At 40.3% G+C, this 20575-nt stretch overlaps 1 protein-coding gene across 5 annotated transcripts in view; it reads left to right on the top strand.

Annotated features, from left to right (window-relative positions):
* The window catches only part of SPIDR (scaffold protein involved in DNA repair), a 318346-nt gene that overhangs the window by 257721 nt on the left and 40050 nt on the right, over window positions 1–20575 (top strand). For all 5 annotated transcript variants that reach the window (XM_029068240.2, XM_029068239.2, XM_029068238.2 and 2 more), the window contains one exon: window positions 10344–10505. In XM_029068240.2, the coding sequence (XP_028924073.1) occupies window positions 10344–10505 (162 nt within the window). The remainder of the gene's footprint in view (window positions 1–10343; window positions 10506–20575) is intronic.

The raw sequence follows: 20575 nt of genomic DNA, 5'->3' as shown, positions 1-20575 counted from the left end.
AAGAGGAAAAACAAGGATGAGGGGGGAGAGGGAGGGAACATGTTGAAAACCTCGAGAAGGAACGGGGTTGCAGTTTTGCCAAAGAGCCCCCAACGAGTTTTGCTTTCTTGACTGTTCCTTGTGCTACTTACACGGCGGAATAATAGCTATATTTTTAGAAGTTGGGATGGTTTTTTTTTTGGTGTTTCCTAGTGGGCATGCTGAGAGATTAAAATAACCCACCCTAAATAAGCAGACACGAGCTTCATGATAGACCTTAATATGATTTTGGTTCAGCGGGGGTGAGTTTGAACAACAAATGTTTTGATTTATTTATTTTTTTGCCCCGTACATTCCCGAGAAGGCGTCCTGGAATGTGTCTTCGGCCGGCGCCTGATGGGGACTGTTCTGCAAAAGTCTGCTTTCCTTTGGCAAACGCATTGAGTCAGTTCTTCCAAGGGAGCTCAGGCCGCACAAGGGGGCTGTAACAATAATAATAATACTGGTATTTTGTTAACCGCTTACTAAGTGACAAGCACTGTTCTAAGCGCAGGAGTATATACAAGATAATCAAGTTGTCCCACATGGGTCTCACAGTCTTAATCCCCATTTTACAGATGAGGAACTGTGGCACAGAGAGGTTAAGTGACTTGCCCAGAGTCACACAGGTGACAAGTGGCAGAATCGGGATTAGAACCCATGACCTCTGACTCCCAAGGCCAGGCTCTTTCCGCTAAGCCACGCTGTTGGCTTGGCCGGAGACCACGAGGGGACTGCTGCATTCCATCCTGCCCCCCACGGTTTTTGTTTTGTTTTTGGTCTTGCATTCCAAGTTGCTTTGGAGCCAACCTAGGGTGGTGCTCTACCATGCAAAGCCAAACTCCAGGGCTGGGTGATGAGATCAACATCACCTGACTACTAGCCAGGGGCTAGGGCCCACCCTTTCTGGGAGGCACAAAAGGGAGACACACGGGTCTCCCCCTGACAATGCTATCTGGGGCCTTTCATCTAAGGATCTCCAAGCACAGTCAAAGGAAACTCATCCCCGTGGGACAGATAGGAAATTGGGAGACGCCCATGAGTGGTTTGAGCAGGCTCGGCCAGGGGGCAGATTTTCTTTATAGAGAATACTGGGTCGTGATGTCTGTCCAAATGGGTCGCCTAAGTGACAGATTTGCGCAGGACTGAAAAATCTCTGTGGAAACCAGCGCTTCCCTTAAAACTACCACCCCAGCCTCAAAACTGGTTAACTGATTCGGGCGAGATCGATCTGTGATGAGGTGGGGAGGCAAGTACCAAATGACAGTCATTCGTCAGGCATGAGCATTAAGTACGTTTTACTCCCCTGCCTTCCCGACAGCAGTTTTCTGCATGTAGTTTGGTAAATTAGATTTGGAAATATGCAGTTTTCTCACTCTAACCCCTGTCCTAACCACTGCGACCTTACTTCCTCTCTGAAACAGTCATTTTTTAAAAAAAATTTATTTTATTTTGCTGGGCTGGCTTTGGCCGAGGCATTTCCAATGAAAAGTGACCCTGTCACCGTTGGGCTGGTAGAAAGAACCAAAAATTTAACTTCTTACCAGAAGTAATTGGAAGCTCAAATCACCTTGCAGCAGTGTGTTATGAAATTTACTGAAAGCCACTTTGGGTGGTGAAGTTAAAAATCAGGATTTGGTTGAGTTCCCTTCCCAAGGCATAATTTAATACACTGTAAGTTGAATTTTCAAACACCTTTACACTCTACTCCAAAAATGTTTTATAAAGCGTGTTTTAAATCTTGACTTAACAACCGATTGACTTGGGCAATGACCTTATCTTACTGTATCATTTCTGGGTTTTTTGACTGACTGCTGTGCGATATATTGTCCTTTTGGTTTGGGGTTTCTAGCCCATGGTCTTTAGCTCTGCCTGTCTTGCCGTTTTCAGGAACCCCCTTCTCTACCGCCTCTCTCCAGTCTACCTCTTCCTCTGCTACAGTGGCAGAGAACCAGGTGGACACAGGGCCCTGGGGGATAAGGGGTAAGAGAGTGGCACAGGAGGCAATAATAAAAATAGGTGCCTGAGTTGTGGATAACATCCTCAGCTTTACCATCTTTGAACTGAGGATAAAAATACCACCATCCTAACTGCCTTTCTTAGAATTCTTCTGTGGAGTATCGTTCTGTAGCTCTTTGGGAATCCTTGAGGGAAGCGGCTGAATTCATGGGGTGTGGTAATGCTGCTTCTTTCGAATTGTGGGGTGGTCACAGATGACGAATTCAGGAACAAACCCAGAAAGCATTGAGGAAAGAGTTAGGAAATCTAAGGCCCCTGTAGTGTAAAACACCATGCAGATGAAGTTTGAGGTGGATGAGGACATTGAACTGGTGACATCAACAGAGGTCTTGATTTCAAATCAGTATCATTTGATTGTTTAATAATAATTATGGTATTTATTTACTAGCACCATGCAAATTAATGTCAGCCCAAATGACCAGATCCTGAAAGGATTTAAGGGATAATTAGCTTAAGTAACATCCTAAAAGTACAGAAATGTGGCCCTCATGATTGCTATTGTACTTTAGAGTCCTGAAATTTCCTGTCATCATATGCACCACTGCTAGGATATTGGTAAATTTGGGAATGGCTGGATACATTTTTCTGTGAACTGGATAGGTCTTTTTTTCAATGCAGTACTGGAGTAGCGTCTACATTGGGGTGGTAACCTTGTAAGACATAATAATGCTGGTATTTGTTAAGCGCTTACTATGTGCAGAGCACTGTTCTAAGCACTGAGGTAGATACAGGGTAATCAGGTTGTCCCACGTGAGGCTCACAGTTAATCCGTTAATCCCCATTTTACAGATGAAGGAATTTAGGCCCAGAGAAGTTGTGACTTGCCCACAGTCACACAGCTGACAAGTGGCAGAGCCGGGATTCGAACCCATGACCTCTGACTCCCAAGCTTGGGCTCTTTCCACTGAGCCACGCTGCAAGATGTACATATATCTTTGAGTTCTTAATCGGGTGTTGTGATTATATAGAATGCAGTTTGGATACTCTTAAGCACTTACTATGTGCTAAGTGCCATTTTAATTAGGTTGGGCACATTCCCTGTCTCATAAGGGGTTCACAGTCTAAGTAGGATATTAAATTGTGTGACTTGTTGAAGGAGGGGGAAGGGAATGTTGTAGAAGACTCTGGCTTAATGACTTTGCTTTTATCTTGAAAATCTTTCATAAAAATCTCTTTTCCCCCCTTATTCCCCTTTCAAATTCACCATCTCTAAATCCTTCCCCCAAAGATTTCAATATTAACTCCCAAGCTGCATAAAATCCTTATTTCATTGTGAGATAGCTTTCAAGGTGAAATTTTAAAGAATATTCCAACCCTGACACTGAAGAGCCAGGATAGAAAAGGTGGAGGAGGAGATGGGAGGATGTCACCTAAAGAGAGTTGAAAGTTGTAGGTTATAGCATAGTCAGATGAGTTGTGTAAATGTGAACATTTTTTAAAAACTCTGGTTTTAATTAATAATACTTACTGAGTGCTTCCTCTAGGCAGAGCACTGTAAGAAGCGCATAGTTTTTGTTTTTAAAGAAAAAATTGGTGAGTGAGGAAAATGGGTGTAGACATGGGAGGAACAGAAAATAAATGAAAATGGGAGATGCTTAGAGAGGTTTTAAGCCAGAGAGAACTCTTCCTCTTTTAAGAAATAACTCTAAAAATCGAGTCCCTCTTCTCCAGAATGGTCCAAATCCTCTGGCGTTATGCCATGCAGTTCTCACTCCCCTTATCTCATCGGTCCAGTTCTCCCTGGTAGCGTCCTGAGGCCAGAGGCTGCCCTCTCTAGTCACATGGCTGTCATCAGCCCGCTTCCTCTCTGTCGTTCCAGAGGACGTGCTGCATGCTGCATGCGCGACTGCCTTCTCCCAGCCACCAGCCTGCTCACTTCCCTCTTAGAGCTGACAAAATTGTGTGACACCCTTAGAAACTGGAAGGCTAAAATTCCACTTTTGCACAGCCTTAGGGCCCCGGGTCAACATCTTGCTCTTTCCAACCGGGCCTCTACTCCTGCTCCACCCTTCCTCCTCTGCCTTCTACCTTCTCTACCACTTGGCTGCATGCTTAAATATCACTGAGCTGATCATTTTTAGCTATCAAGGCATCAGCTAGAAGAGACTGCTCCTCCTTCATGAAAATAACAGCAGTTACAAATAGAAGAAGCTATTGTGCACAAAAGAAGATTGAGGGGAAATCCAAAACTATTTGTGTCTTAATAAATATGGTGTCATTTTTCAGAAAATTGAAGGGATGGCTCAGAAAAAAACAACCCGATCTAGATGCCCTTGAACACTCAGAGCCGTGGCTCCAGTTTTGATTTTGACTGATTTTTTTACATCCGTTGAGCAGCAGCCCTGCTTCGTGTGCATTGAGTCTTGGATGGACTTTTGTGAGTGCTCCTGATAAATTAAATCCAGTTTTGGTAGGGGGAGGAAGGTTGGAAGAGAGGGAAGGATTGGGAAGGTCAGTTCCAACCCAGGATTACTTATGTTAGGCAAAGCTCCATCTCAGGGCTTGAACGGACAAGTTTTCTGAATTGGAAATGCAAAGACAGAATGTTGTGCCTGTGATTAATCTTGGGTGATGGGGAGTGGATGGTAGTACCTGGTGTGTGCTTGTGTGTGTGTGTGTGTGTGTGTGTGCATGCCTGTGCATCTTTCAGGCACTCACCTCAGGAAAAAAGATAAGAAATCCTCCCTAGGGCTAAAGAATAATAAACACCACCCTTCCTTAGTTATCTGTGATAAAGGCTGGGCAAAGGTCAGGGTTAGCATAAAGCAAACACATTAGATTCAGTCCCTCTCCTCACCTTTTTTTCTTCTCCTCCCATTCCCCACCCTACCCAGCCCACTAGAGGAAAATGAAAGTAGGTTTTTATTCAATCCTGATTTGGAGAAAGATAATTGTAAAGATTCCTACCCATATCTTATGTGCTATAATCACTCCTAATTTAATGGTGAAGAGATCTTTATTTAGTCATTCATTTTCTATTGGGAACCTGGGTATAATTCTTTTACAGTCCTGAAGCAGTTGGTGTTGCCTATATAGGAAAAAAGAAATATATTGCGTGTGTGTGTGGGTGACCTGAGTTTGTGGCCTGGGCCAGGGAGGACTCCTCACCCTAACTTATTGATTTATATTAAAATCTGTCTTGCCCTCTAGACTGTAAGCCCTTTGTGGGCGGGGAAAGCATCTATTGACTGGGTTGTATTGTGTTACATCATATCATCATCATCATATCAAGTGTTGTGTACAATGCTCTGCACACAATAAGCATTCATTAAGTACCAGTGATTGCTTGATAGCTATTTGTACATCAGATCAGAGAGACAACATGGCCTAGGAGAAAGAGAATAGCCCTGAGTCAGAGGACCTGGATTCTAGTCCCAGATCCACCACTTACCTGCTGAGTGACCTTGGGCAAGTCACTTAAACTGTCTGTGCCTTAGTTTCCTTCTCTGCAAAATGGGGATTTAATCCCTGTTCTCCTTTCTACTTAGGTCCATGTGGGACCTGATTATCTTTCTACCCCAGTGCTTAGTAGGGTGTTTGATGCATAGCAAGCACTCTACAAATACCTCAATTAATATTATTTTTATTACCACATCACCATTCATCTTTGAGTCAGTTCTTAGAAAATCAATAACACATTTCCCCAGTACAAATTAGTGTTTTTCATCTCTCTCAGGACACTAGTTCTTAGGGAATCCACCATAGTTGTGATTTGGATGACCTAGAAAAGTCATTCATTGTTGTATTTATTGAGTGCTTATTGTGTGCAAAGCACTATACTAAGTCCTTGGGAGAATACAGTATAACAACAAACTCATGCCCTGCCTACAACGAGTTCCAAGTCCCAAATTCCAAGTCCTAGAATTGATAACTTCTTGGTATCATCACTAAGAAGAATAGCTGGGATCTTTGCCATCCAATCTAATGTGAAAAGATGTACCCATCCAACATCTCCAACGGTCCCTCTCTATTTTAACTTTCCCTCTAGTTAGTACATTATGTCTGCTCCCCCTGGGAATTTAACAAAACCCCTCCTGAACCTACTGATATTTTCAGCCTGCAGTTTCAAAGTAACAAAGTAACAACCTCTGTCTGTGTGAAGACAGGTCTCCTTTTCATTTGTTTCAAATTCTCAGCCATTAAATGTCACTGGAGTGTAAGCTCCTTCTATAGCATGAAGCTGCTGATGGGCAGGGATCTTATCTACCAATTCTATTGTATTGTACTTTCCCAAGCACTTAGTACAGTGCTCTGGACATAAGTGTTCAACAAATACCACTGATTGAAGTCTTCCTCTTGTCCTAACTTTACAGTCAATCTCACTATGGAAGTTTCTCTGGCTACCTGACCATTTTGGTTACCTTCTCTCCAGCTTTATGGTGTCCTTCCCAAAATATGGCACTGAGAACTTCTCACACTATTCCAGACTGTGGGTAAAATGTAGTTTTTATAGTGGCAAAACTCTCCCATTTAATTTCCAATCCTCTTCAGAGGGGAAGTGGGATTTTTCAGTTTTGTTTTAATTTGAAACACTCCTAAGACATACTGCATTTTTTCCTTTTCTACTTTGTAGCACACTGGCACATATTAATGTTTAACAAATATCATGGGAAAAAAACTGAACTGGGTCTTTGGGGAACTTTCCTTTAAAAAGTCTTTATTGTGGGCAAATAATTGATATAATACCTCAAATCTTTATAGCACAATTATTTTTACAAAGTGCTTTTACATCACATATTTCTTTTTATTCTTAGTGCATCTTTTGCGGTACATGGTGAAATCTAAAAATGAGAGTAAGGCTCAGAAAGAGTTAAATGATTTGTCCAAAGTCCTAGGCCAGTTTAATGGCAGACCTGGGCTAGAATTTGTGTCTCCCAAGTGCCAAGGCCCTATCCTTTGTATTCAGCCATGCTGTTTCCTGGTCTGGTTGTAGGCACTGGCATATCAGGTTATGTTGCTTGAAAATGGGTTTTAATCATGAAGTATGATTTCCTATAGCTATACATGCTGTAAAGAATCTGCTCCAGAACTTCTGGAAAAGGAATATGGAATTCCTTTACATAGTAAATGCTGCCATCACCAAAATGTTGTTTAATCTTAACATCACAATTCTCAATGAATGAGGAGTTGTAACATGAAAATGAGTTTCTGCAGAGGCTGCGGAAATAGAAACTGTTCTGACTGGAAGTACTTTCAACTTGTTAGAATAATTTGTCCAGTTAAAGTTGAACAGTGGCCTTCTTTTCTTCTCAAAGCATTTTGTAGCAGACCAGCTCCTTCTGAACAACTCTGTGCATCTTCAAGTTCCTCTTTTCATTAGGCTCTCCTTCAGTTGTATTTATAAATTCATCCTCTTGAAAGTTAATGCATGCCTTCTCAGTACCATGGTTTTGGCTCTTTTTGAAAAACCATAACTGCTTCTATTTTGGCATCTTGTAATGATGCATTTGCATTGTCCAAATTCAAGGAGGCCTTCATTGGAAAATCATTCCTCAGAGTGAGATGGAGTTGACATGTCTAAATCTTCATTAACCATTTCAAAATTAATTTGCCTCCCCAGTTAAACAACGTTTTTGGTTATCAGCTCAGGAACACTTTGAAAATTTAACACGAACTGTGGGTTGAACTTCTTCCCTAGTCTGTTCAGCCTTGATGGCTTAACCTCAGTCCAGGTGGAGAGGGAGCAGGAAGGGGTTTAATTATCTGGGGTGTCAGCTGGAATATTGAGACCAGTTAGATATATGCAAAGGGCAAAGGCATCAAGTAATAGAGGTTATATCCCCTGGTGGTTGTGTGGAGAGCGGCTTATAACAACACTGCTTGTAAGGAAGGATAGGCCTCTAATGGAAAACCGATTTCAATTACATGATTTGGAGATGTGACTGGCTAGGTGATTCCACCTCTGTTGAAAAGAAGTCTCGTTTAACACCACCTAAGTTTGTCTGGGCAAGTAATACTTTATTGACAATAGTATTTTTTATTGTCTCAGTACTCTAGTGTTATATTCCCACCTTTTATACAAACTTCTGTGCAACTCACAAAATGGTAAGATCAAGAAGAACATTTGTATTGAGAAGCAGCGTGGTTCAGTGGAAAGAGCAGGGGTTTGGGAGTCAGAGGTCTTGGGTTCTAATCCTGGCTCTGCCACTTGTCTGCTGTGTGACCTTGGGCAAGACACTTAACTTCTCTGTGCCTCAGTTGCCTCATCTATGAAATGGGGATTAAGACTGTGAGCCCCATGTGGGCCAACCCGATTGCCTTGTATCTCCCCCAGCACTTAGAATAGTGCTTGGCACATAGTAAGGGCTTAACAAATACCATCATCATTATTATTATAAGAGTTAGGTTCATTTTTCCTTTATATTTGAACTCATGCAGAGAAACAAATTTGCAGAACCACAATAATGGCAATTTTTATTCAAGAGCTCCAGGAGTGCACAAGACTCCAGATTTGGCCTTTGATGATTTCTTTAAAGTCCATGGAATGTGGAAATGAGTATATATGTTCTCCTGCCTATCTACTGTAGATAATTTCATGTGCCCAGCATAGTCTTTCACCCCTGGTTTTCACAGGAACACCTGAAATGTTTCCTATCTGTGTTCTGTCTGGTTAGGAATCTCCTGTTACAGGACTGCTCAAATAGGTTAGTAGTTGTTATGATGTTTAAGACAGTCCAGATGAAATGTGGTTTAGGTCTTAATTCACCAGATTGGATCTCCACTCTCATGCTGGAGCAAGGTTTGTACAAATAGACGTTTATGCTCAAAAACCCCCAATGACTCAACTGACTTTTGAGACTAAACTGTCTCTCACTCCTTGGTCAAGGTCGAAATTATTGGCAGGGCATTGGAAAGACGTTTGCAGCTGTGCCATTGTATGCTCTCTTGGATGAAAAGGAGGGACTTGACAGACACCAGCACAGACTTTTCTAGCTTTCACTTTTAAAATAGAAGTCCTCTGGAAAAATAGATCATGGAGTTTCCCTCAAGAGTGTCAATGATCATTTCTTGATTTGGCACAGAAAAAGACTTGTTCTCAGGTGAGAGGGAGGTAAAATTGAGTGGATGTTTGCATTAAGGAGTTTGGGCTGTCATTGAAAGTTCTTCAGAAAATGCGGTTGAGTAATCTCATATGAATATATAATCTCATATAGCAAACAGTTCTCTTCTAGGATGACTGGTTTTTAAATAAAGCTTTTAAAATAAAAAATACCACTTGCTTACCAGCCAACTCTTTTACGTCAATCTCGTCTTTCCTGCCACTGACTCCTTGCCCATCTACTACCTCTGGCCTGAAACTCCCCTTTCATGTCCAACAGTCTGCCACCACTCACCCCATCTTCAAAGCCCTCCCCAAATCATATCCTCCCCAAAAGGCCTTCCCTAATTAAGCACTGATTTCCCTTACCTGCCCTTTCCTCTGAATCACCTAGGCACTTGGCTGTGTACCTTTTAAGCATTTTGATTCATCCAGTCGTATTTATTGAGCGCTTACTGTGGGCAAAGCACTTGTACTCACCCCAGCCCCACTACACTTAAATATGTATCCTTAAATTCTACTACACCCCATATCTGTGATTTCTCTTATTTATGTCTCCCTGTGGACTGTAGACTTGGGAAAGTATAATACAATACAATTGGTAGGCATAATCCCTGTTCAAAAGGATCATATCTTCCAATTGTATTATATTGTAGTTCCCAAGTGCTTAGTACAGTGTTGGAAAGCACTCAATAAGTACCGTTTATTGATTGATGGATTTTCTTAATCTTCCCCATTCATTGGGGATGGAAGAGCATATTGTTATTATCCACAGTGATAAAAATGCCAGAATTGCTTGGGACTACATTAGAAAAGTATTTGGATAATTAGGTTTAAAAATGCACTTAACATTTCTCAATAGTTAGGATAGTCTAGCTCCTGTTTGAAAGCTATTCTCAGTGACAGATCACCAGAATATATTTATGACAGAACTGAACTAGTAACAGTGCAATTTGGTATCAGTGAATGACTGTCTTTGTGTGACTAAGATGTTTTCAAACTGAGTGGCAGTTTTTTGCTTTACCTCAATCACCGTACATTTTCATCAATAATTTTTTATCCCAAATTATAGTTATTTCTTTCTGCAGGAGATGGAATTGATGAGCCAGACGCCTGCAAGCACCAATCCCTCCCTTGATGTAAATTCAACTTTGTCTACTGTGCATTTCATCCATTCAGAAATGACATGTTCATTTTTCTAATGAAGCAGCAGTTACTACTGACCTAAACATCACTAAATAGCATAATATATCATGCTGTTTTTTAGATTGTGTCTTCTTGTTCAAGATGCTTATGGAATGTTCAGCGAAGTGCAGTTACAAACCACCTCTTCTTCAACAGAAGACACCATCCAGCACAGCTGGAAGTTGGAAGGGAAGTCCTGCACCCTAACAGGAATGAAGATTTTTCAAAGAATCACCAGAGGAAGGTAAGGTTGGGCCCTGAGTATTGTATCCTGTTCACCTTAAATGCTGGCACTGCTGTAATTATTAAGACTCAGTCCTCCCAGCAGCGTTAAGAGGAAGTGGTATAATTCCCATTTTTCAGGTAAGGGAATTTAGGCCATATGGGTGGGCATATTACCTAGTGTGGCTCAGGAAGTAAGTATATGATGTGAGATGAAAATGAGATATGTAAAGTAAAAATGCTTTGGAAAATGAAGATGCTATATAAAATTCTAAAAGAGATATTTCAGCTCTTTTGGATTTTTCTCCCTATCCTTAATCCATTATTTGGAACATTATTTTAATTACTTTAAATGAGTATTTTAATGCTTTTGACGCTTACACTTTGTATTTTCTTTTGTATCTTAGAAGTTTTTATATAGCTTTTGAAAAAGAGAGGTAGCGTTTTGACTCCCCTTTGAAATGGCTAATGCAGGCACCAGGCTGTGATTGTATGTAATGGTCATACACATTAAATGAGGCTGAGATATGTCTCCTAATGGCATTCTGCAGAGAAAAATGTTTCTCTTAGACACATCTTCCTACGTACCCCACCTGAAAACATCTGGACACTACTGCCAAAGCATCCTTTTTTCCAGTTCAGTAAACCCAGTCTCAGGAAAACACTGTTCTTTACACAATGCAGTTTATTTGGAACAGTAAGCTTACCCTTATACAGATACTTTTATGTTGTCAGCAAGTTGGGTAACCAGCTAACATTGCTCCTTGGTGTTTCCATTTTGGAGATTTCCTTCACTTTTACTGAAAATTGGGAAAGCTGAGAAGTTTGAGACAGATAAAACTTATCAGGTCACTTTGCCTAATCATATGTCAGAGAAGCCATATTCTATGTCGAGTATTTTTTGAAGTAACTGGTTCAGTCTAGTTTGTCTCTATCATGATGGTTTCCTTAATTAAACCTCTCATCATAATAGTGGTTTCTTGATTGGTTTATTTTTTGCAAAGATTTGGAAGCATAAAACAATGGGGAAAAAAGGTTAATTTGACATTTTAATGGTTATTCTTCACTTCTTTTGTGGTATATTTTGTTCTTGTTGAATTGAACTTGGTTATGGGTGAAGGGTTTTGCATGTTTGCAAACAAATCTATACTTGTAAGTCCTTAGAGTTTTTCTTAAGAGATAATTATAATAATATATGGCTTTTCTTAAGCACTTACTATGTGCCAGGGACTTTTGTAAGTGTTGGGGTAGAGTCAAGGCAATCTGGCTGGACAAGGTCCCTGTCCCACATGGGACTCACAGGTATAATCCCCATTTTACAGATGAGGGAACTGAGGCCCAGAGAAGTGAAGGTCACACAGCAGACAAGAGTTATCTCCCCTCTTCATTATGTAGCCTTCCAAATATTGTTTATCCTTTTGTTCTTTAAAAAAGGTTATATTGCTTCAAAACAAGTTATTAAATGGTTTTGGAATGTTGGGCACAAATGAAGCTTTATTAAGGCTTTTAGTGACATCATTCACTGTCAGTAGTGTTTCCATTTCCCAGTAAATACATGAGACCAATATTTTCACCCTTATTTTATAACATTCTGTTTCGTAGCAACAATAACAAACTGAAATGAATGCACTTCTAGGAACTTATTCCACTTCCACAAATTTGAGCTGAGATGATTAATTAATTTCAATATCTAACAAATAACTTTTTTGCCAAACTGGAAAACAATTGGAGGCCTTTGGGGCAGTTTTAGAGCTATTACTATCTAGGTCACCAGATTTCTTCTGGCTCAGGTTCACAGCAACAGAAAGTTATTACTATCTGGCAGCATCTTAGTGGCTGCACTGAACTGAGTTGGTATTTTCATTCCTCCTTTAAAACAGACAGGCATATGCAGAATAGTCAATTCTAAAAGACCCTAATGAAAGCTATTAAATGACTATGTCTTTGCAGTGCAAAAGCTGAGCTTTGGCACGTGTCTGGTTAATTGGATCAGTGTGGACATCCTGACAAAATTATTCATGCCAAAATATCTATATGGGAATCAGAATGATCATGTTTGGTTATTTGCATTGCTCAAATCAACCAGATAGTTGTCAAGTCTTCCCTTAACTTGTAGGCTGTCAACCAAACACAAAGTGATCACCAAGTCATGACTCTATTTTTTTTTCTCAGAGATTTCTAAGAAAAGGGCATGATTTAAAAATATGTATAAATAAAATATAGGAGCTTAACTGCATGTGGTGACATTTGAATTTGTAGAGTGATTTTTTCCTCCCACTATTGACTATTTCCTGAAGTCAAAGAGAAACTGTGTCTACAAAGGAGAGGAAGAATTTGCATTACTTTGCAATGGTATTTTTGATGTCTTGACTTCGTTTAATGTTTCCTGATGGTCATTGTGATTGTCATTAGTTTTTGTTAAGGCTAAACTGGGACCAGATATGGGAGATGGGGAAATAATGTATTACTGGTGTCTGGCTTTGCATTTCACTGTGGTGAGAGAACTAGTGGACCTTAAAGGGTTTTAAAGTGGACCTTAAAGTAAAACCCTTCAGTAGATACAGTTATCAAGTCTAAACCCCCTATAGGCATGTAATTCGTAATTCCTTAAAATGACAGAAAGATTTGCTCACTCTTCTTCTTACCCATCTCCTAATTCTAAACAATGGACTTTGATAATAATTATAGTAGCAATTGTTAAGTATTTATTATGGGTCAAGCAATCTAAGTGGTAGGGTAGATATAAGATAATCAGGTCAGACATGGGTTCCCGTCCCACATGGGGCTCTCAGTCCACTGAAGAGGGAGAACAGACTCCTTCTTTCCTCTCCCCACCCCATCAAAACTGTGTCATCTTCCATTGTATTTGCGCAAAAAAGCATCTTCATCACTAACTTACGTTTTGTGGAACAGCACTGCCATTTGACGCTCTGGTAAAAACAGCACTTCAGGTGCTGAACTGAACAGGAAATCTGTAAGGGTGACGGCTCTCTGTACAAGGAAGTAGTGATTTCCTTCCTTTGGTTTTCCCTCTTCAAAAAGAGAGCCCTCTAAAGGAGCCACCCACTTCCCTTGGGGTTTGAGGTCCAGAGTCTTTATGCTAATTGCTGTGGTTTTGAACCATGCTTTTAAAGGACACTCTCAAGCCTTATTACACAGTTCTTAAATATCTTTTTTTTCCTAAGTGGACCAGACCTTTTCCTTGGTGATATGAAAGTTCAAATGCTCTTCCCCTAAGTGTGTATCTTATTCTCTTCTAAGTCCTTTTGAGATCAGGGAAAGGAGTGCAATTAATTCACAAAATGGCCTCCAGGGCCTTAAAGAGTAAACACGCCATAGTAGATGAGGTGAACAATTTACTCCCTACTCAGAGATAAAATCTGGCCCCTTTTAAATATTCTAATGAGAGAATAATCAATCAATAGTATTTCCTAAGCACTTACTGTGTGCAGCACATTGTGTTAAGCTCTTGGGAGAGAGGGAATAGTCTGATAATTAAAATGCCTTCCATGCTTTAACATTTTATTTCTATGAATATTTTCACAGTCCTGAACTGTGAGGAAGAGCTTGAATGTCAAGTTCCTCAGGAACATTTTAGAAGTAATATTCTTTATGAATAGATGTGCATATCTATATACATATATAGATTTATATGTATACTCTGCAGAAAATTATTTTGAGACATTTTATTAGACTTCCAAAATGGGAAAAACAGTGTATCCACAAAGAATATTTGGATACGTGCATGAGTATAGCATGAAATAAACTTTGGAAAGTAACTACTAAAGCATAAGTTCTAATTATTGGATCACCCAAAAGCAAAAAGTTGTTCTGAAGGGGACTGTTTTTGTATGCTCAAGTAGATCAGGGTCAGGATTGAAAAGTCAGGGAAGATGAAGCTAGAGAGCCAGGGATATCCAGAGACTTATAAAAAAAAAAAAAAAAAGAACGAGCACTGGGATATGCTCTCTTGGCACTTGTATACCTATGTTTATATTCTATTGCCTCCCCATACCTGTAATTTATCTGCGAGTCATTTTCCCCCACCTGATTGTATGATTCTTGAGGGCAGAGCTCATATCCATTAACTCTAAACACTCTCTCAGGACTCAGTATAGTGTTCTGCCCAAAGTAAACTCTCAGTACATACTCTGTTGTTAATTGAATAATAATAATAATAATAATAGTATCTGTTAAGCACTTACTGTGTTAAACACAGTTCTAAGTGCTGGGGAATAGACAAGATAATCAGGTCAGACACAGTCCTTGTCCTACCCAGGGCTCACAATCTTAGTAGGAAGGAGAGCAGGTATTAAATCACCGTTTTACAGATAAGATAACTGAGGCACAGAGAAGTGCTTGTATCCACCCCAGTGCTTTGTACAGTACTTGGCACATAGTAAGCACATAACAGATACCATTAGAATTATTATGTGACTTGTCCATGGTCACAGAGCAGCCACGTGGTAGATCTGGGATTGGTACCCAGGCCCTCTGACTCCTAGGCCATGCAGTTTACATTAAGCCATGCTGAACAAGGAAGGTTTTGACGAATAAGGGTAAAAATAAGAAAATGGGAGAATGGAGGAACAGAGGCAGTATACACCCTGGGGCACAAATACAAGCATATACAGACTCATGGTATACAAATTACTTGCCATTGTGCTCTGTTGCCCAAGCCAGTCAATGAGAACCGTGTCCAAGCAGAGGAAGCGTCCACTATATTGCTGCTGCGCTGAGAGTGCGTGGGTGGGCGGGTGCTCCGCTCCCAGAGGACAGTTTCAGGGTTCTTGCCAGGGCCACCGGATGACTCTTGGAGTTTTCCATCATGACACTGCCACATCATAATGACTGTGCCAGAGACTTCCAGTTATCTGCCCGGGAAAAGGAAAGAGAGACAGGAGAGAGAGCTTCTAAGAAATTAGATGAAGGTTCTACCCTCCCAAGTCTCTACCCTCCACTTCTCTGATGCTTCTGGGCAGCCACCACAGTGACTAAAAGGGCCTTCATCTACCCTGCTGAGCGTAGGACTAGAGGCCTTTAGGATGGCAGGGAAGGGCAGTACCCTGAAATGTGTTACTCTGAGAGGCCACCTCAGTTTCTGGAATCTATCTCTTTTCCTAGTTTATTGCTCGCCAAAGAATCTGCCTTCCCAGTCGTAGGCTGATAGTTCTATCCTAACAGATGCGTGTTGGTGGAGAAGCATTCCCTAAGTCTTCCATCGCATACTACCCACACCACATGGTGAAAACACGTGTTTTGGGAGAATTGACTGTTCTCAATTTTTGCATAGGTCTCCAAATTTACCCAGAACTCTCCTGCAGTCTACTTCATTTCTGATCCTTCTTAATGAGGGAAAAAGGGTGCCTTTCATTTTAGAAGTGGGGCACAGAGAGAGTAAAGGACTCCTCCAAGGTTACAGAGCAAGTCTGTGAATTCATAGATCTTTAAGTTTTAATTCATTCATCATTTCACAGAGCCACACTGCTTTTTGACAGTTGCATTCCCTATGTTTTCAAGGTCCAAAACGTCATCATCTAATTTGTACAATCAGTCTAATCAATCAATCATTTGAGTGTTTATTGTGTGTAGACCACTGTATTAAGAGATCGCCCTGTTAAGAGAAATTGGAGATGCCGTACAGAGAAGTTAAAGGGATGAAATTTAACCCAACTGGACCTGGTGCCCTGAATACAAATCTCAGGCGACCAAAGTCACAGGTCTGAAGTAAAGGGAATAGCATCCCTGAAGGGAATGAATAAAAAGGAAAGAAAGGTATCTGAGATGCCTAATTGAGGAGAAGAACTTTCAGGCCAATTTTGAAAATTCCTGAAGAACTGGAGTTGAGTTGTGAAATACAATGAGGTGAAATGGAAATCTGTTTTAAGCCTATAGGGAGAAATGCTCTCCAGGCTGGTTTGGGCATCTGCTGACAGTCTGTGGGGCCAAATCAGAAAGCTGGGTCCTTTTTCCCATAGACAGTTCAGAGGGAGTTGGGGCAGACAAGCCGCCTTCTGGAAGGTGATCGGCCCCTTGGAATCAATCGGATTAATCGATGGATGGTATTTATTAAGGGTTTACTGTGTGCAGAGCACTGTACTAAGCATTTGGTGCACAAAGCATACTGTGTGCTCCTCTGGGGAATGATTGTGTCTACCTACTCTATTGTATTGTACTCTCCCTAGTGCTTAGTACAGTGTTCTGCATACAATAAGCATTCAAATATTATGGATTGACTGATTGACCAACAAGAAGCATTGCTCCAGACAAGGTTAGAGGAGGGGACTTCATAGGTGAAGTCTACAGGTCTTATTTTTTGGTCTAAATCCAATAAGAATTATAGTGAGGAGCAAAGAATCCACAGTGGGATATCAAGTAATGAGCCTTGAATAGTGTTGAGGGGCTCAAGCAGACCATCCCCAACTGTCAAGAGAAACCTAGAAACAGAACCTAAATTGTAGATCTCCTGTTTGGAATATGCATATTAATGATAACATACCTTAAAGTTGATTAAAATTTTCAAAGGCAGCAGCAGCAGACCATAAAAAATGCTTTGGAGCATCCACCTGGTTTGATCACAGGAAGAAAGATAAACAAGAACCACAAACCACCTGAAAGGTCCCATTTGAATCGTGATTGCCAAATATTAGCAATTGCCAAGATAAGTGTCTGTTGTTGGTTGTTAAGAAAACCGATCTACCTCACATTTATTAAATAAGCACTAAACAATAATAGCAAGGTAGAAGCGAGTAGGTGCTAAGGGGAATAGGATAGCCTCTGGGGAAATAGAAGTGGGGGTTGCACAGACTTAGGGAGTCAGTGGAGTGGAAATTCAGCCCGATCAGCTTATACGATCCTTCCTCATCCTCCCTTAAACGTTTACAAATTTGAAACCCATTTTATAACACAGATATCCAAAATGCGTTTTGAACATCGTAGTGTGAAGAAGCCCTAAAATGAGGTAGAATGCTTCGTCGTTGCTGTGTTAAGCTCCCCGCTGAAAGCACAAAAGAGAATGACCTCATGAGGCGTCCATGAAAACAAAGTGTTTCCCCTATCCCTGCCTTTCACGTGAACTAGGGGCCAGAGCAGCAAATTCATGTTGTTCATTGAGCAGGGCGGGCTAAGTGACCTGAAATTAAACCTTCAGAAGATCAAGGGAGCTCTCTGTTCTCAGTACTCAAATGGGAGTCAGGTAAAAGTTGGTCCAAGAGAGAAAATACAGGTTTTCAGACAAAGTTGCTCCCCAAATGAAAAGAAAAAAAGGGGGTGGTGGGGAGACTTGAATAAGAAATGGAGTGTCGAAGTATTTCATTTATTTTCAGATAAAGAAAACTCCAGCTGGAAATTGATATACTATAAAATGAACTGAGAGTGAAAGGACTGCTAATTAGCAGTCCTAACATAACATAATTATGTTAATAGATTCTGAATTCAAAGAGGAGGAGAAATAAAAGAATTGCTTGAAACAATATGTAAAAAGGAACAGCATCTGTAAAATAAATTAAAAAGAAAAAAAATGAAGAAACCCTCTGGTTTGACCTTAGTGTAAAGGTTCCAAAAGTTGAATTCAGTAAGCCAGGCATCTGCGCTGGTAAGTTCCACATAAGAGAAGCAGCATGGGGTAGTGGATAGAGTACAGGCCTGGGAGTCAGAAAGTCATAGGTTCTAATTCTGGGTCTGCAACTTGTTTGCTGTGTGATCTTGCGGCAAGACACTTCACTTCTCTGTGCCTCAGTTACTTCATCTGTAAAATGGGGAGTGAAACTGCAGGCTCCATGTGGGACAGAGACTGTGTCCAATCCAATTTACTTGTACCCACCCCAGTGCTTAGTACAGGTTTGGCACTTAGTAAGTGTTTAATAAATGCCATTATTATTATTACATAAGTAACTATACTTGTTTATTTTTATCTAACTTTGGAGATCAGCTCTTTATTTCACTTAAGACTCCTTGATTTAGATTTCTGGTTGTCTGACCTGGTGTCTCTATGCATGTATGACTATCTCCAGCCTTCAGGACATCTCTATTTGGTTGTCCTGCTGACACCTCAAGCTTAACATGTCCAGAGCAGAGCTCCTCATCTTCCCATCCAAACCCTATCTTCCCCTGGTCTTTCCCATCACTGTAGACAACACCACCTATCTGTAATTTATTTTAATGTCTTTCTCCTCCTGTAGATTGTAAACTCACTTTGGACAGGAATTCCCTCTGCCAACTCTATTATACTTTAATTTCCCAAGAGCATAGTATAGTTTTCTGTACACAGTAAGCACTCAATAAATACCATTGATGGATTGAAAGGATCTACAGGGAGAATTTAACCCCAAACTGGTAATGTATTAAGGGGGTGCTATGTTGGAAATCTTCATGCAGCCTTCCCCCTTGATAAATGAATTGTTGAAACGGGAGGAAATAGTAAGGTAATTTAAATCAGAGAGAGCTATCATTTCAACAGTGGAGTGGATAAGGGTAAGTCATCTGAAGGACCCGCTCTTTGTAGATCTGCAAATGATTTTTAAATCCAGAGCCAATTCTTGTTTTGCGAGTATTGTTATTCTGCATAAAAATGTTTCTGTTTTTAAATGTACTGAATTTAGTGTGTTTTCTGTGAACACATGATTTTGGGGAAATTGCTTCAGGGAAATCCTCAAAAGAAAGAATCTTGCCATCTCATTAAAAAAAATGGTCATTCCTAGATAATTAGTCACTGTTTGATGACCAATGATTTCTTTTATTACAGGGAAATCGATTTTTGTACTTTCCCCTTTTCACTACTTCCAGCCTCCTATTGTTCTAATGTCAATATTAATATATAGTTTTTCATTAGCTACAAAAATCTTGCTTTTTTCAGTATCAACTGGGCAGGATACATTAAAAGTTATTTTGAATAAAAGCCAGAAAGGAACCAGAGGTTCCATTAGATTATTAGAATGAGCCCTACAGAATTGTTTCCCCTCCTAGTAATTGACTTTCCATTAGCTGCTATTAATGAAAAATTATTTGAGGGAAAATTAATTTTATTTCCCTCTGTCTTATGCAAGTATTAACCTCCTCTTCATGTAACCATGAAATTTTATTTTTGATATTAGTGGAACTGTTGAGGGACCCTGATTTGAAAGCTGTCCCTACAATAAGGTTAATGAGAATTTGAGCCTAAATTATCTTAATTTTAAATTATTCTGAAGAAGCACATATTATTTCACAGAGCTTTACCCTTTACCCTTTAAACCAAGGTTGAATGCCGTCCTCAGTAATGGGAACAAAGAGAGAGATTTCCTTCTTTCAGTGGCTGCTAATTGAACTGTGCTACTGGTCAATATATGGGTGCCAGTATGAGAATAAGGCAGCCACATACGCTTTGCTTAAAGAGGCAGTGGAAACATTTCTTGTTTCTACTCTTCCTTGTTTCACCTCTAATAAGGGTTTCATTGAGTGGTTTAAGGTTGTGTTATTAAATAGGTCAGGGGCCATTTCTTCACTTAAAAGAGGGTATGTTTTTTCTGTGTTTTATACGTGTTTGTCAACGTGTCAATAGGAATTATTTTTAAAATGTCATCCTGAAGAAAAAAAATTGAGGCGTCTTTTTAAAATAATGAGCCTCATATGAGTTTAGGAAAAATACAATATGTTTTCGTGTGTCCCATTATGATTGTTAATTATTTTTGTGGCATAATTGATTTTAAAAAATTATCCAGAGAGATGTGCTGACAGATTTTGAGCCAAGTGGTGGGTGGGTCTTCTTCACACTTGTCAGGGAAAGGATTCTATGACACTAGTGAGGTAATGCGTACCACCGGGCACACGAGAAAAGAACAGGAACAATGTGCAGAAATGACAGTTTGGCAATATTTGCAGGAGTTCCTCACACTCTGTGCAATTAGCTTTTTTCTGTTTTGGATTTCCTGACAAGGGACAACAGAAATTGCAGAGGGGTTTGGTCAGTTGTACAGAAGTTTTCACTCCATCTGTTGAGAGCCCTGCCCCCATATTTTAAAGAGAAGTTTATGAATAGGAAGCAACACTTCTATATTCTCTAGGTAGCTGGCCCTTGCAGACATGGCTCTGAGGCATCCCAGATTTACGACTCAA

This window comes from Ornithorhynchus anatinus, chromosome 7 (genome assembly GCF_004115215.2).
Source record: "Ornithorhynchus anatinus isolate Pmale09 chromosome 7, mOrnAna1.pri.v4, whole genome shotgun sequence".
Lineage (NCBI taxonomy): Eukaryota > Metazoa > Chordata > Mammalia > Monotremata > Ornithorhynchidae > Ornithorhynchus > Ornithorhynchus anatinus.
The sequence above is the reverse complement of the archived record's forward strand: the minus strand, read 5'-3'. Positions and strand labels throughout refer to the sequence as shown.